General features: G+C 38.0%; 1 protein-coding gene and 1 pseudogene across 2 annotated transcripts; one reads left to right on the top strand and one right to left on the bottom strand.

The window, feature by feature from the left end:
• Positions 1 to 333: 333 nt before the first annotated feature.
• LOC133696313 (peroxidase 40-like) lies at positions 334 to 1,870 on the top strand (annotated as a pseudogene).
• Positions 1,871 to 2,082: 212 nt separating this feature from the next.
• LOC133696380 (flowering time control protein FCA) lies at positions 2,083 to 13,225 on the bottom strand. 2 transcript variants are annotated; one of them, XM_062118558.1, is made up of 17 exons: positions 12,622 to 13,225; positions 12,154 to 12,242; positions 11,830 to 11,908; positions 8,099 to 8,181; positions 7,968 to 8,019; positions 7,594 to 7,661; positions 7,286 to 7,352; positions 6,853 to 6,932; positions 6,695 to 6,762; positions 6,531 to 6,590; positions 6,268 to 6,430; positions 5,180 to 5,725; positions 4,484 to 4,660; positions 4,206 to 4,400; positions 3,049 to 3,111; positions 2,928 to 2,973; positions 2,083 to 2,484 (listed from the first exon to the last, which is right to left on the bottom strand). In XM_062118558.1, the coding sequence occupies exons 1-17, from the start codon at positions 13,085 to 13,087 to the stop codon at positions 2,477 to 2,479; spliced, it is 2,310 nt and encodes a 769-aa protein (XP_061974542.1). In that variant the 5' UTR covers positions 13,088 to 13,225; the 3' UTR covers positions 2,083 to 2,476. The 2 variants fall into 2 exon arrangements, with proteins under 2 accessions (XP_061974542.1, XP_061974543.1); XM_062118559.1 differs by having other exon boundaries at positions 7,594 to 7,655.
• Positions 13,226 to 14,412: the final 1,187 nt, after the last annotated feature.

The raw sequence follows: 14,412 nt of genomic DNA, 5'->3' as shown, positions 1-14,412 counted from the left end.
ACTGGGCCCCTTTGTCTCAACATACTTGGGAAATTTTCAATGTACCATCTCAACTCTGAGAGAAACATTCGGTAAAAAGAAAAATTGAAGCACATGGGATTAGGGTGCTGCACACTCATCATGTACTATGAACTTGACTGCTTCCAAGTCCTGACAGCGTTGTCCAGTAACCACTAACCACCCTTTGGTACAATACATGAAACTACTCCATCTCTCTTTTTTTCGCAGCAATTTCTATTCAAGTGAACTGAAGCTATTAACCCCAGCACCATTTCATATACGTCCACACAAGCTAGTGGAACATGGATATGATCTTACCTTTTTTGTTTTATGATGCTTATTAAGCTTGTAATTGAGTTGGCAAAGCACCAACCACTTTGAACAAAACATGTGTGGATGACACACGAGGCTTGCAGCTCAGTGGCCTTGGCAGGCTTTGCCCTACCTGTGCGTCCTGGGTTCGAGTACTTGAGTGTACCCGTACTTGAGGGTTTAGCTGCTGTGGTCAATTCGTGTGACTTGTTCCGCCCCCGTCCCGGGTTCGACCCTCTATGTGTACGCCTGTCACCCCCGCGGTGCCTTACATGCTCCTGGGCTTGCAGGATGTCCAGTGGGCCGTGGGGAATAGTCGTGGTGCGCGTAAGCTGGCCCGGACACCCCACGTAAATCAAAAAAAAAAAAACATGTGTGGATGATATCGGTGTGCTATTGCAGTTTGACGTGTACAAAGAATCCTGCCCAGAGGCAGACCCTTGTATCTTATCTTGGGTTGAAAGTGCAATCTCCGAGGAACCAAGAACGGCAGCTTCCATGCTTCATCTTCCCTTCCATGATTGCTTTGTTAATGCAAGTCAAAGTTTAATTTTATGAACTTTACATATTGTCTCTCTTCATGAAAGCTTTTATTGCAATAGCAATGGCCATGATAAAAATTGTGTTTTGCAGAGATTGGGCATAATTTTGCAGAGATTGGGCGCTTCAGTGTTGCTAGATGATACTGAGAACTTTGTGGGTGAAAAAAGCTGGACCATTGAACTTGAACTCGTTAAATCTGATCTGGAATCTGTTTGTCCTGAAACGGTTTCTTGTGCCAATATTCTCGCAGTTGTTGCCACTGATTCAGTTCTTCTTGTGTGTTGCATTTTTGTCACTCTTCATGTTAAGAGAATATCTTACTATCTTTAAATGGTTTGAACTAACCTGAATTCTACTTAATCTGCAGTCTGGTGGACCAAGTTAGGAAGGACAGCTTGAGTGCTACCAAGGCAGCAGCGACTGGGAATATACGTGCTCCATATTCTAGTGTATCAACTCGTAGTGGCTAATTTTCAGAATGTTGGCATCATACAGAATGATATGGTTGCCCTTGCAAGTAATATGTTTCCTATCCTAATGCATGTCAGGACACTCCTGCCACCTGAAAACCACGGTCTAATTGTGATTCGGCAGGTGCGCACACAATAGGAAAAGCTAGATGCTCAATGCGCACACAATAGGAAAAGCTAGATGCTCAACTTTTAGCTCTCGATTCCTGTGCCCTGGTAACTACGGTGGCCGTGATGTTTATGTGGACTTCGTTCAGTCGCTACAGCAACCATGCTCATAAACTGTTGACAGCAACACGACAGTAGCACATCGTGACCTGGTGACCCCAGCTACATTCGACAATCTTCTCTAGGAAAGGGATTCCTTCCGTCTGACCAGTTCTTTGTAATAGAAGGTGATCGCACACGTGAGATTGCAGAATCCTACGTTAAGGATCCATTATTATTCTTTGAGGAGTTCAAGAATTCCACGCTGAAAATGGGAGGCTTAAGGCCGCTTAAAGGTGACAGGCGAATTATGCAGGAACTGTAGGACAGTCGACTAATCTTTCGATTACTACTAGCAAGATGACAAGCTAGATGCTGATAACTTGGCTCAATTTAGAAGCTTTATCCATAATCCATGAGGTTTATATAAACGTTCGAGCGTGTAAAAAACAAATACTCGAAAATTATAGTTTTATAATGTGTCCTAAAACGGTTAAACACCACTTTTGATTTTCTTTTCGGCTATGAATCTAGTATAACCCAGCACTAATAAAATAAACCTGGCAAAAACAGTACAACGCCTGGTGAATATTACTATTATTATTCATCAGCATCACTTGCCATCTCGGATCCTCAAGTGGGGCCAAATATGGCGGTTATGTGGTTACAAGTGAATATTGGATCGTAGGTAGCAACTGATATGTTATATAGGCAAGTCATTACCCCGTGTACTGATGGCACATGGGCATTTGCATTACAGCAACTGTTGAACAGTAAATCGCCACAGCTAGTAAAGATTAAGCTGGAAAAACTGTTCAATAAACATCTCATTTAGCATTTAAAGCTCATAGCAGTTGTTGCCGCTCCTGTTGGATTGCCAGTGCTCTCACTTGGCATTTCAAGTAGCTGTAACTTTGCCCATGTGCTGCCTCAGATTCCTCTCTTCAAGTTCCTGGAGAAGAACGCAACATAACATGAGTAAGAGAACAAAAAACAATGAGCAAGACGAACAGAGAATTAAAAACTCCCAAACTGTCTTCCAAAGCACATTTAAGGGTGTCTATGCCATCTTCCAAAACAATCTACCACATCATGAGACTTGAATTGTCAGTCTCGTAAAAATAATAATCCAATTCTACTCCCCAAAGCAACCCAATGTCCCATAATCATGACCCACTAATCATGTTATCTTGGCAGTTTGCACACAAGTGCAATGCTGCAGGTGCTTTCATTCAGTTTCATCCAAAAGGGCACCTTGCAAGGACGAGTTACTATTTTTGATGTTCAGGCATAATTTTCTAGGTCTCCTTTGCATTAATTCCTATTTGTCTTGAGAAACTTTGGGTGAAAAGAAAACCATCCCAGAGTAATATAAAAATAGAAAATTATCAGAACCTGCTGGCTTATTCCTCCACATCCAATCCTGAGCAACTGGACGCCCCTGCAGCAGACAATGACCTTAGGAATGATCTATTATTACAGAAAAGATCCAAGGACATGGAAAAACACAAGGTACCTGGAAGCGTGTCGAATCGTTGACTGAACTAGCTGCTGCAGGTAATTGTGTATAACCATGTTCCTGCAAAGTCAAAAAAAGATCCAAAAGGCAGATGACAAAAAACTCCTAACAGGAAAAAGATAAACGTGCAAAAGTTGTGTTCACATACATATTTCCTTCCATATAAATCTTCGGTGAAAAAACAGATAGCAGAACATTTTCCACAGTTTTAATGAAGTCTAAATTCTAAAAGGTGCCCATGCAACAGGCATGGACTTGCATTCCATACAAGATACAAGATATTATAAGTTTAAAACTAAAAATTGTGCAGTTGCATGGTGTGGAGACCCAAATAGTTTCGGATTAAGGCTTGGTTGTTATTGTTTGTTTTAACAAAGGAGTAAATCAAACATATAAAAGTCATCTTCTTGCATCTCCAATTTCATGACTTCTCGAGCAATTGTGGATAGCATGAAAAGCACATCCACCTAATGCAGAGCACCATCTGCAACATTCCAATCAAAGCAAACTCCAGGGAATAAACCAGATTTAATACATGTAGGACACATTGATTTTTTTGACAAGGGAACCAACAAAGATGGACGGGCTCAACCAAAAAAGTGCACCAGGGGCAATCTTTTTCATACAATGCAATCTACAAACGATCCAAAACTACACCAATTATTCCCTGGATTAACAGACAGGCTAAATTTCTTTGGACAACAAGACCTCTGGTGGGTGACAATACTTTCAATTATCATTGGTAATTCATACGAGTTTATGTAATCCATTTACATTCTTCCATTTAAAATTTCTATGCAGTTATTATCTTACCACCTGCAAAATATGCAACTTGACACATTGTAATGGTATGTGGAATGGCCAGGCAAAGACTGAGGCTTAATTTGCTAAAACAGCCATAGAACAACTAATAGAAAAATCAGTACTCAAAAGTAAGTACCCACAAAAGGAAGCTTTTAAGGCAGTCTCATTTTAAGACAGGCATTACTGTGACACATTAACAAATAACAAAATGCTTTCTGATGACTGGTAATTATCTGAGCATATCTTGTTGACCCCTAACTTCAGTAGTGGCATACTGGAAGTTCATGATATGGAGTTAGCGAGGAGATATGATATGCACTACAATTTGGAACAACAATATAGACACTAACCGCAGAAGGAAAGGAAGGCTGTGGCTGCTGTTGCTGGTGGCGAAACTGTGTTTGAAGATGCACCTGTTGGGTTTGTGGCACTTGCTGGGTGGGCAAAACTTGAGGATTTGTCTGTGGTTGAGGCAGTTGAACTGGAGGTTTTTGGTGCAGTTGCTGCTGTTGCTCAAATAATTTCAATTCTTCAGGTTTCTCCCACTGTCCAGTCACAGGGAAAAATTAACAGCCAATTCAAACAATTAAGTGCCAACAACAGAGCAAATCAACGATCAGTTGCTTACTCGGCTTTCATGAGTTACACCGTTATAATAGTACTTGAATCCCTCGGGGGATGTATGCTCAGTCCAATTACATTTTACAGGAGCTACAGTCTGACTCATAACACCTGCAGTAGGAGCAGAAGTAGATGGAGGCAAATCTACAGGAAGTGGAGTGCTGGCAACTGCTTGTGGAGGCCACTGAGAATGTGAAGGCAGGCAGTGTTTTCAGCATATAATCATAATAACACAAGTTTAACAAGCAAAAGGAAGTACAACAGCAAACACGAGATTGAGAGAAAATAGTATAATTTCTTAGATGGGCAAATTAGTGCAGCATCCTAACATGAGAAACTGGAATTTGGGTTTTCACGAAGTGAAAGGTGCCCCACGAAAAGACAAGTGGTATAAATGCATGTAAAATATCATGGGCACTAACAGGTCAGACAGATAAAATTTTATCCAACGCCAACACCCAGCAACACTTTCAAGTTCAAGTTTCCTTGTGATCAGAACTACTTTTCCAGAAATCAAAATCATGTTTCCAGCTTTTGATAACAGTTTTAACCATTGACGTCAAGCAAATGATCTAGAGCTGTATGCGCATTAAACCTTGCAGCCCAATACATGACTTTTACCAAAATTTGAAGAGAAGTGAGTAATGAATCTAGGAATTCCCGACCACTACACAGCTCTTTACCCTCTAAAAGCTTATCGTACCTGCTGTCTTGGAGCCTGGGGACTCTGTTGCAGTGTGCTCTGGTTTGATGGTTGCATCATCTGCAACTGTTGCTGCAGCTGGGAAAAAGCCTGCTGAGATGACTGAAAGCTTGCTTGCAGGGTTTGAGTTTGTTGTGACAGCATCTGAGCTAACTGAGAAGGGGACTGCTGGAGAGGCTGAAGTAGTTGCTGCTGAACAGGTGCAGGCAATTGCTGTTGATTTATTGCTACAGACATGGAGTGGGGGGCTTGTAGTGCTACAGTTGATGAGATGCCCTGCTGGATCTCAGTTTGAGAAGCAGGTAGCTGTCTTCCAAAGCCAATCATATGCTGTGACGGCAGTGCTTGACTGAAGGGTGTTTGACCAGTAGCAAGCGAACTCTGTAGCTGACTGACATGAGAAGTCTGTGTCTGAGGATAGGAAGATGCAGCTTGAGCATGTAGTTGAAGGGAAGGTGGCAAGTGCTGAGGCGATTGAAGTGGTTTCTGCAGAGGTGATATTTGCTGGCTAGCAGGGGGGAGATGCTGCAGTGACTGGTTAACAGTCTGAAAAAATAAAAACATGTAGACAATATTTGTTAGTCTAGGATGACAATGAGAAGCACATGCAGGCATCAATAAGTGTCTTCATGTGCCCAAGATGCAGCAGAAGAAACTGTCAATCCTCAAAGTTCTGTAAGAATAGAAGTAACAGTGTCGAACCATGTGGGTCTGGGGTCTGAATTGCTAAAGCTAGCAACAAGAAACATATGCTTAGAATTAAACAAAGAAAACTAGTGTGCAACAAAGGAGACAAGTTTCTCATAAGAAGATATTCAATATACCATCCAATCAAAGATTATACATGTCAAGAAAAAGACTGCCAACTCTATGAATATCTAAGTGGGATTTGTGACAAGAAAAGGAGTATTTTATCAAAAGTGAACATGATCAGGTGATCAATATACCATCCAATAAAAAAAATTGTTTTGTAAGTAAAAGACCACATTAATCATGCATTTGCTTAAAGAGTCAAAACAAAAATTAATCATGGGTAAGAGAAAATGCTAAGGGGTTTCAACGTATCAGATAACTGCAAATAGTCTTACCTGGTTTAAAGGCATTGCTAAGTCACCAGACCTGGGAGGCAACTGATTCCCAAAACCATGAACACCAGCATTGGAGGAAGGACCCATATTCTGGGGACTCATTGGAAGCCAAGCATTAGGTGGAATATGGTCACCCATAGGATCCCCTAAATTTGGTGGCGGTCTAACAAAAGTGAGCATGAAAGCAATAATGTCAAAACAATAGATAAATAGAGAAGCTGAAGTGACAGTTTATTTTACCAGAATGTTAAGGGAAAATTTACCTAAGCCCTGAAGCTTGAAATCTTGGGCCGACACCTGGACTACCAAATGCAGGACCACCTCTGGGGAAAAAAAAAGCTCCAACATTTATTTTGTGAATTTCATTCAAAATGTAACAAGAAATGTACAAGTAATCCAGAGTGAAAGATGATCACAGCTGAAAAACCTTGAGTCTCCTCCAGGCCTGGGCCTCTTAGGATCTGCAAACCGGACAGTTAATGGTTGCTCACAACCCTGAACAGTTTAGAAAATTGAAGTAAAAAGGTGACACTTAATATTATATTCAGTAAACCTAACATCATAAAAGCAGCAAGCACTCCTTACTCTCATTGTATATATTCCGTTAAGACCATTAATAGCTGCCAATGCCATGTCTCTATGGGAGTATTTAACAAAACCACAACCTTCAGAATGAATTCAACAGGAGCATCAGCAGTCAAAAGTTAGAAACATGATGGTATTAGCTTCACATAGTTAAGAGCATAAAGAAAAGGAAGTGCCAAGAAGAATGCACTGAGGAGAAGCATCAACCCTGCATGCTGTCACATAAAATGTTGGCCAATTGTTTACTGAGATATAGACTGATAATACCACCCATCCCTTATTGTTATGTAGATAATTTAGAAAAAGAACAATAACAATCTAATTTGCTCCACAAATACCTAGAAAAAAATATGCGGCATTAAGTTGAAAAGAAAATGAATTCAAATACAGGAATATTATGTTTCTTAACATGAAATAAGAGTTAAGGGCACACCACGACTCTGCTTCATTTCATCACGCATAAGGTAAACATCTTCAACCCGACCATATGGTGTAAAAATCTGAACAAAGAAACACTTATTATTATACACATGACTAGAAAGAAAAAGTAAACTGAATAAACGAAATTCATATATGCATCTATGAGGGAATGGTATAGAAGGTATATCTACTCATCAGATAAACCAACAAACTGTTAAATATTCACTAGAAGAGAATAAAGCATTCATTAAGAGGGAGAGAGGAAGGCAAGCTGTCAGAAGAATGACAAAACAATAAACAACCAAAAGACATGTGACATACTTCCTCAACTTCCTTTTCTGTAGCCTGTTTGTTCAGTGAACCAACAAACAACTTGTACTCAACTGCACCTACCATACAAAGGAAAAAATCAGGGAAGGAAATTAGAAATTAGAAATTAGAAATAAAAACATATTTGCATGTGTTCTGTCCTATTGAAAACAAGTTTTAACTGTTCAAGGAACACAGCACCTAAAAGGGCATTTGCCAACGGAAATATTTGATCCAAGATAGTAATGAAGAACAAGAAATGTCCATTTCATAAAAGTTTTGAAAAGTTAGCAAACCTAAGAATGTTTCATAGAGCAGATTCAACATGTAAGAAACAGATCAAACTTCGGAAACTTGGAAATCTCAGTTAAGTCATTGACAATTACCAAGGCGCTCTCGTTCTCCATCAGCATATCTAACTTGGATGGGACCCACACCCTGGAAAACAAATGTTTAACATGTGAAACTGCTATATTGATCCATATAATTGGAAACCAAGCAAAGGAACGTAACTAACCCCAGGCAGAGTTCGTTGATTGTGCAAAGCTCTGATGGCCCTATCAGCTTCTTCTGAGGTTGCATATTTTATAAAACAACAGCCTGCATGAGTGAAATGTTTTTAACCTGATTTTCATGGTTACTTACACCTTCAAACGGTGGTGTGTATGTCATTAAATCAAAATGTAAAAAACATATGCCAGCACTCCTATGCATTAGACCACTTATTGTTAGGAAAAAAGAGTGCTCCAATTCTCAACTAGAGCATTGCAGCTTTAGATCCATAAATATAATTAGCTGTTATTATTAGAAGTAATGAGCTCTTAGGACTAATTGAATGATTCTAATCTAAAAGGGTTTGAAAAAGCATGAAGAAACCTGAAGGCACACTTGGGTAAAAAGCATAAAAAGTGGAAAAGTGGATGTAACAGATGTTCTTCCTGCATTCTTTTGCAGCACTCATGGCATAAAGAATGTCAATCATGAATTAGTCCACAATGTTCTCTCAAACAATATAATTTGCTTAAAGACTAACAACAAATAAACCAAACAGAGAGCGTATTTGGGAAATCATCAGGTCTTAGGCCAAAGGTCTCACAGGTAGCCATTTCACTGATCAACATAATGCGACGAAAAAGTAGAGTACTGACAAGGGAGTTTAGAAATAACAACCATAATAGATAACAGCAACATGGCAGTAATAGCATGACCATAACCATATAAATCAACAACTTATGCACAAGCCAAATAGTGTTTGATGATCACAAGGTCAATGATCACTTAAAATCATGTTCGTCAACCAAAAAAAGTAACATAAGATCCCCCCTGCACTCCAGCATAAAAGGTCTGTAGCACTGGTAGTTAGTTATTTCAAACATGCACCAAGTAAAATGACATCCAAAGTGCGTTCTCCATTTTGGTCTCAAAATCTTACAACTCGGTAAGTCTCTGCATACATAGAGCCCCAATCTAGAACAGACAAATGTACCTCCTCCAAAATAAAGATGATAAATGTACCATGGAATCAATCGTGTTCTTCATTTGGCTCTTTTTGTGCAAAGAATAAGCTAGTGTAGAGCATAACCATGAGACTTCTAAACATACAGCACATCCAGGCTCCTATCGCAGCCAGTCTACTAAGAACTCAAATGTCACAGACATGCACATTCAAATTCCCTGCTGCAGTAAAATTAATAGATAACTTATAACAGAAGACCTTTCTCAGCTTCATATTTTGTTTAATCAAACACAACCAGGTGCATCTAGAAAGAAGCCATCTGTCTTAGCTTTTATCAAGTCATCTTCGAGACAAGGTAAATATGGATCATCGCACATAACAGGGAGAATGGCACAGCCAAAATGAAACAGAAACAGGAAAGGTAATATAGGATACACCAACATAAAAGAAAAGGATTGATGAGCCGTCACCACTGGAGAAGACAACCTTCAAAGTGTTCTGCCAAAACTCTTTGAAACATTCACAAAGTACAGCACACAATACAGACTGAGAGCAAAAGGCCATTGTTTGATCACAAATGCTAGCGATGGCTGCTGCAAGAGGGTTCTTTCATGATGTTTGAAACAATTCAAATGATAAAGCAATAAATTTTATACAAACTCTCTCACCATGCTGCACGGTCAATTTTGCAAAATTTGAGGAGCAGTACATCAATTGGGGTGTCTCACAAGTAAACTAAGACTCCTATGTAACCACCTTACAGGCGGCAGTAGTGGTGCACCACTTCAACCATAGTGATCAACTAAGTTGGTAGCATCAACTTTCAAACAATTTTGATAGATAAAAAGAATGAAGTGAAATAACACCAGAGAGCAAATAGCCAAACTGGTGTGTGGCCAAAACAAGCTCTTACTCTAATCGACACTAATATGCCTCACTGTATATGGACCTGCTTTGTTATTTAAACTATCTACCTGATTCTATTTAGGAATATATAACCAGGAATTCATCATGAACCTCTCCTGCTTAGCCACTAGAGCACGATGAAAAATAAAACTAATACAAAACCCCTGACACAATAATATACAGCTAAGAAATTATTGCAGTCATGTGTCACCAAACTGCCATTTGATTGAGTTCTACAAACATGGCACATACCTGGTAAAAAAAATTAAAAATGAACCTTTAGTACCTAATAAGAAACACAACGACAAAAAATGTTAAGAGCAGAATGCTATAGAGCACATCATCCACAATTGCCACACCATGACCATCACAATCTCATTCAAATGCAAGTTGGTAAATAATGAAATGATTTCTATTAACCAAAGCAATGGAGGTCACCACATAATGAAATTGAATATGACATTATAACTAATCACAAGCTGCTAGCAACCACCAAGCACAAACTTTAATAATTAAACAAAACCAAAGCACTGGAAGAAAAATCCTTACTTATCAATATTGCGCTCTACCTCACAAGCATGGTTAGAACAGCAAGACTAGGAAATGGTCCCCAAATTTAAACATTCAATTTTTTAGACCCTCAGTTACATGAAATCAAGGAATTGGCTTTTGATAAATAGACCATGGAAACAACAATATACACACACTTCAACCCAAACCATAAGCATACAAACCAAAGGGATACACATCATACATGCCTGCCAAAACATTAGTAATACAAACGGATACACATCATACACGCCTGCCACAACATTAGTAAGTGCGCTGTCTTATTAAGTATAACTGTTAAGTTCTAATCGAACACAAATTGGAGCCAAACCATGCGCAACAAGCGTCTTACTACCACAACCCAACCACAAAAATAAGCTCCACGTTATATTCAACCAACCATCAAACAAAAAGCTTCCCAAGATATGTCCACATAATGAAGCTTTAACGTCCATCTCACAAGCAATAGGCTTATATTTCTTAAAAAACACATCACATGTTAATTTTCAAGATGCTACTGCAACTGTTGGCACATCCATGTTCAACAAAACAGAACAAAGCCAGAAACCTCGAAGGAAAGCAGAAGGCAACATTCACATTACATTCAGACAATATTCATCTTATATCCATCATCTCATATCATAGAAAGGGGAAATAATCAGACGATCACCATAGACAATATTCATCCCATAAGAAATGGCCTATCACTCATATTTCCAGAGTAGCTTTGGAGTTTGGAGGGATGCATAACCGACAACCACAGCTCATTTAATGCAGTAACCAACCACATCCAACTAACAATCCAACTGCTAACCATCTCGTTTGACAGTGCAAAAAACAATATCAACAACATTCAAAGTGCACAGCTCCCAGTTTGCCAAGAAAAAAACCATAAAAAATCCTTAAGATTATATCATGTTTAACACCATTAGGAGAGTAACAATTAAATATTTTCTGGTGTCACTGTGAACAAAAGATGTCCTTATAAACATCCTGACATAAAAATGCTACAGTATGGTAATAGACATCCACATTACAGAACACTTATTGGGTAATACTCTCACTGCAGCAGCCACTATGACGAGAGGAGGATCTAATCATCTTCAAGTTCCAAACTGCTATAGAAAACTGTTTTTTAGTAGGTTTGCATGTGCTGTCTTCATGTTTTGACAGGACGAAGACAAAAAAGGGGACCAAAACCAACAAGCCCGAAACTTGTTGCAAAAATAAACTGAGATGAAAGATGAGAATACTTTGCTCCCATCAGCCTCTTAGAGACCTGAAATAAGATACATAGGAATCACAATTACTTCATTTAAAAATAGCAGTTTACATACCTTGTTGCTGTCCTGTTCTCTTGTCTTTAATCAATGCAACCTCTATCACATTTCCATGTTCTTCAAACAAGGGGCGAATCTGGCATCAAATCAGTAAAACTACATTAAGATGGCACAAACATGACACTATAAAGTAAAAATTTCCTGCCCAATAAAGTTGAAGATAACCAACTGCAAAAAGACACAAATCAGCATCGTTTATGGTAAGACACTAGCCACGACAAAAAAGTGGAGAGTACTTGTGCACAGATACATGTATAAGAGGTTTCAAGTGCTTTCTTCAGGGTTCAGTATAATATTTCATGCATCAACTAAATGACTTACATCCATTTCAGTAGCTGTCCTTGGAACAGAACCCACAAAGAGCTTTGCAAAAGCAAAACCACTACGACCACCACCACCATCAAACCTATCTGCAAAATACAAATTCATTAACATCTGAACAAGAAAAGACAAAAAAAAACACATAATTTAACTTTAATGACATGATTAGCACAAAATAAGAGCAATCAAATTAATTTAAATTGCCATTCAATTCCACCAAAACTACATGAATAATCACCCAATTCCCAAATTAAGAAAAACAATAATTAAATTACCATTCAATTCCTACTAAAACTAGACATCTAAAACCCAACCCCCAAATTAAACAACGAAATTGAGTTAAATTTCTTTTCAACTTCATAATAAAACCACGCAAACAAAACCCAGATCTCCGAATTAAACACATCAATTACCAAAACAGAAATTAAGAGAAAAAACGTTTCAATTTTTAACTAAACAAAACTTTACCAGGCGAGCTTCCGTGAAACCCTCGTTTGCGCCCGGAAATATTCTGAGGTGGCAGGGACAACGGAGGCGGCACTTGATAATTAGGCACAAACCCCCCACCTGCACCGCCCATCGGCCTAAACCCCCCATCACCACCACCACCCATGGGCCGGAATCCACCATCTCCACCTACACCACCACCCGGAGGACTATCAAACGCGCGCCTCCCCCCTCCACCGCCATGGTAATTATTAGGGCTACGGCGATTGTAATTGGTATAGTTGTTGCTGTTTCCGTTGTCAGAGTAGCGGTTTATAGGACTGTCGGAGAAACGGGAAGGGGCATCGGAGAAGCGGGAGGGGCGGCGGTTAGGGTACGAGGAATCTTGGTTGTCGATGGTGTTGTTATAGCTGCTTGTGTTGTAGTTGTAGTTGTCGTTGTCGTTGTCGCTGTCGCTGTAGCGGTCTCCTCCCCTGTGTCTGTTCATTGATAATTAGAGGAAAAAACCCTAATTTTAACAAACCCTAATTCAGTGACTTGTGATTTTGTTGAAAGAGGGGGGAAAAGTTTTAGGGAGGGAAAAGGAAATATGAGAGTGACAAAACTGGACTGAAGAATTTTCGTTTAGGAGTGGAGAAATTTCGTTTTAGTTTTTAAGACAACCATGACTTATGGTCAAAAATCATTATGGTCCCTCGAGTATTGATATGCAGTCTGGTCAGCCTTTTTTTATGTAAAAACAATGCCGATGAGTCACAAGCTATGAGAGAGTTAATGCAATAGGCCAACATGAAAAAAAAAAATGGTATTTAGAAAATAAATAATTATTAATAGTACTTAATAACCTTATTCATTCAGAGACTTGAAAAATAAAATAAAGATAACTCTTTAGTTGTAGGAAAATTTTTCTTGTATCTGTTGATATTTCATTTGTCATTTAATTTAAATGACAAATTATTTATTGTATAGAAAGAAAATAGAAGGGAAAAAGTGTTTTTAGTATTGTAATGCAGTGTGATTTTTAAAGATATTTTTCAACTGAAATGAATAAAAACAATCTTTTTTATTTTTTATTTTTTATTTTTTATATTAATTCATCAAAATCATCTAAAAATAAATTAAAAGGATGCATTAAACACATATTTATTTTATATTAAAATATTCAATTTCACAAGTTTGCTAATGTTCTTGCAGTGATAACGAACGTGTGAAGTCATCAATCAATTTCCTTTATAATAATAAAAAAAGCTAACAATATTGCTAAGAAATATATTTTATTATTCTCTATAAAATGATATCAATAACTATCTATGAAAGACTGTTGCTTATATTCACCATGAATAGCAATTTAAATGACGAAAATTGAAATTTTAATTTCATATAATTCGTGTGAAGGGTCAAATGCTGGAAACCTTTAATTCCAATGTTCAAGCTCGTTGTCCATTTTAAATAGAAGTGTAATAATAATTATTTTTAAAAATATTTGTTATTTAAAAATATATTAAAATTATTTTTTATATATATTTTTTCTATATTAACATATCAAAATAATTTTAAAATATAAAAAAATAATAATTTAAACTAAAAAATAATAATTTTTAAAAATATATTTTTAAAACACAAAACAAACAAGTCTTCATTACACCTAAATATCGAAGGCAGGAGTTGGATGAAGGACACCGTAAATGAGAAGTAGAAGGTTCGATTGGATAAAGGTAAGAGATTCAGGGGTTATTTTGACCCATCGTTAAGACTCGAGAAAGCTACGAATGATTTTCTGATCCAATGATTACAAACGGCTTTGCATGTCTT

Source organism: Populus nigra, chromosome 6, assembly GCF_951802175.1.
Source record: "Populus nigra chromosome 6, ddPopNigr1.1, whole genome shotgun sequence".
NCBI lineage: Eukaryota > Viridiplantae > Streptophyta > Magnoliopsida > Malpighiales > Salicaceae > Populus > Populus nigra.
Note: the sequence above shows the minus strand (reverse complement) of the source record. Positions and strands in the feature narration are given on the sequence as shown.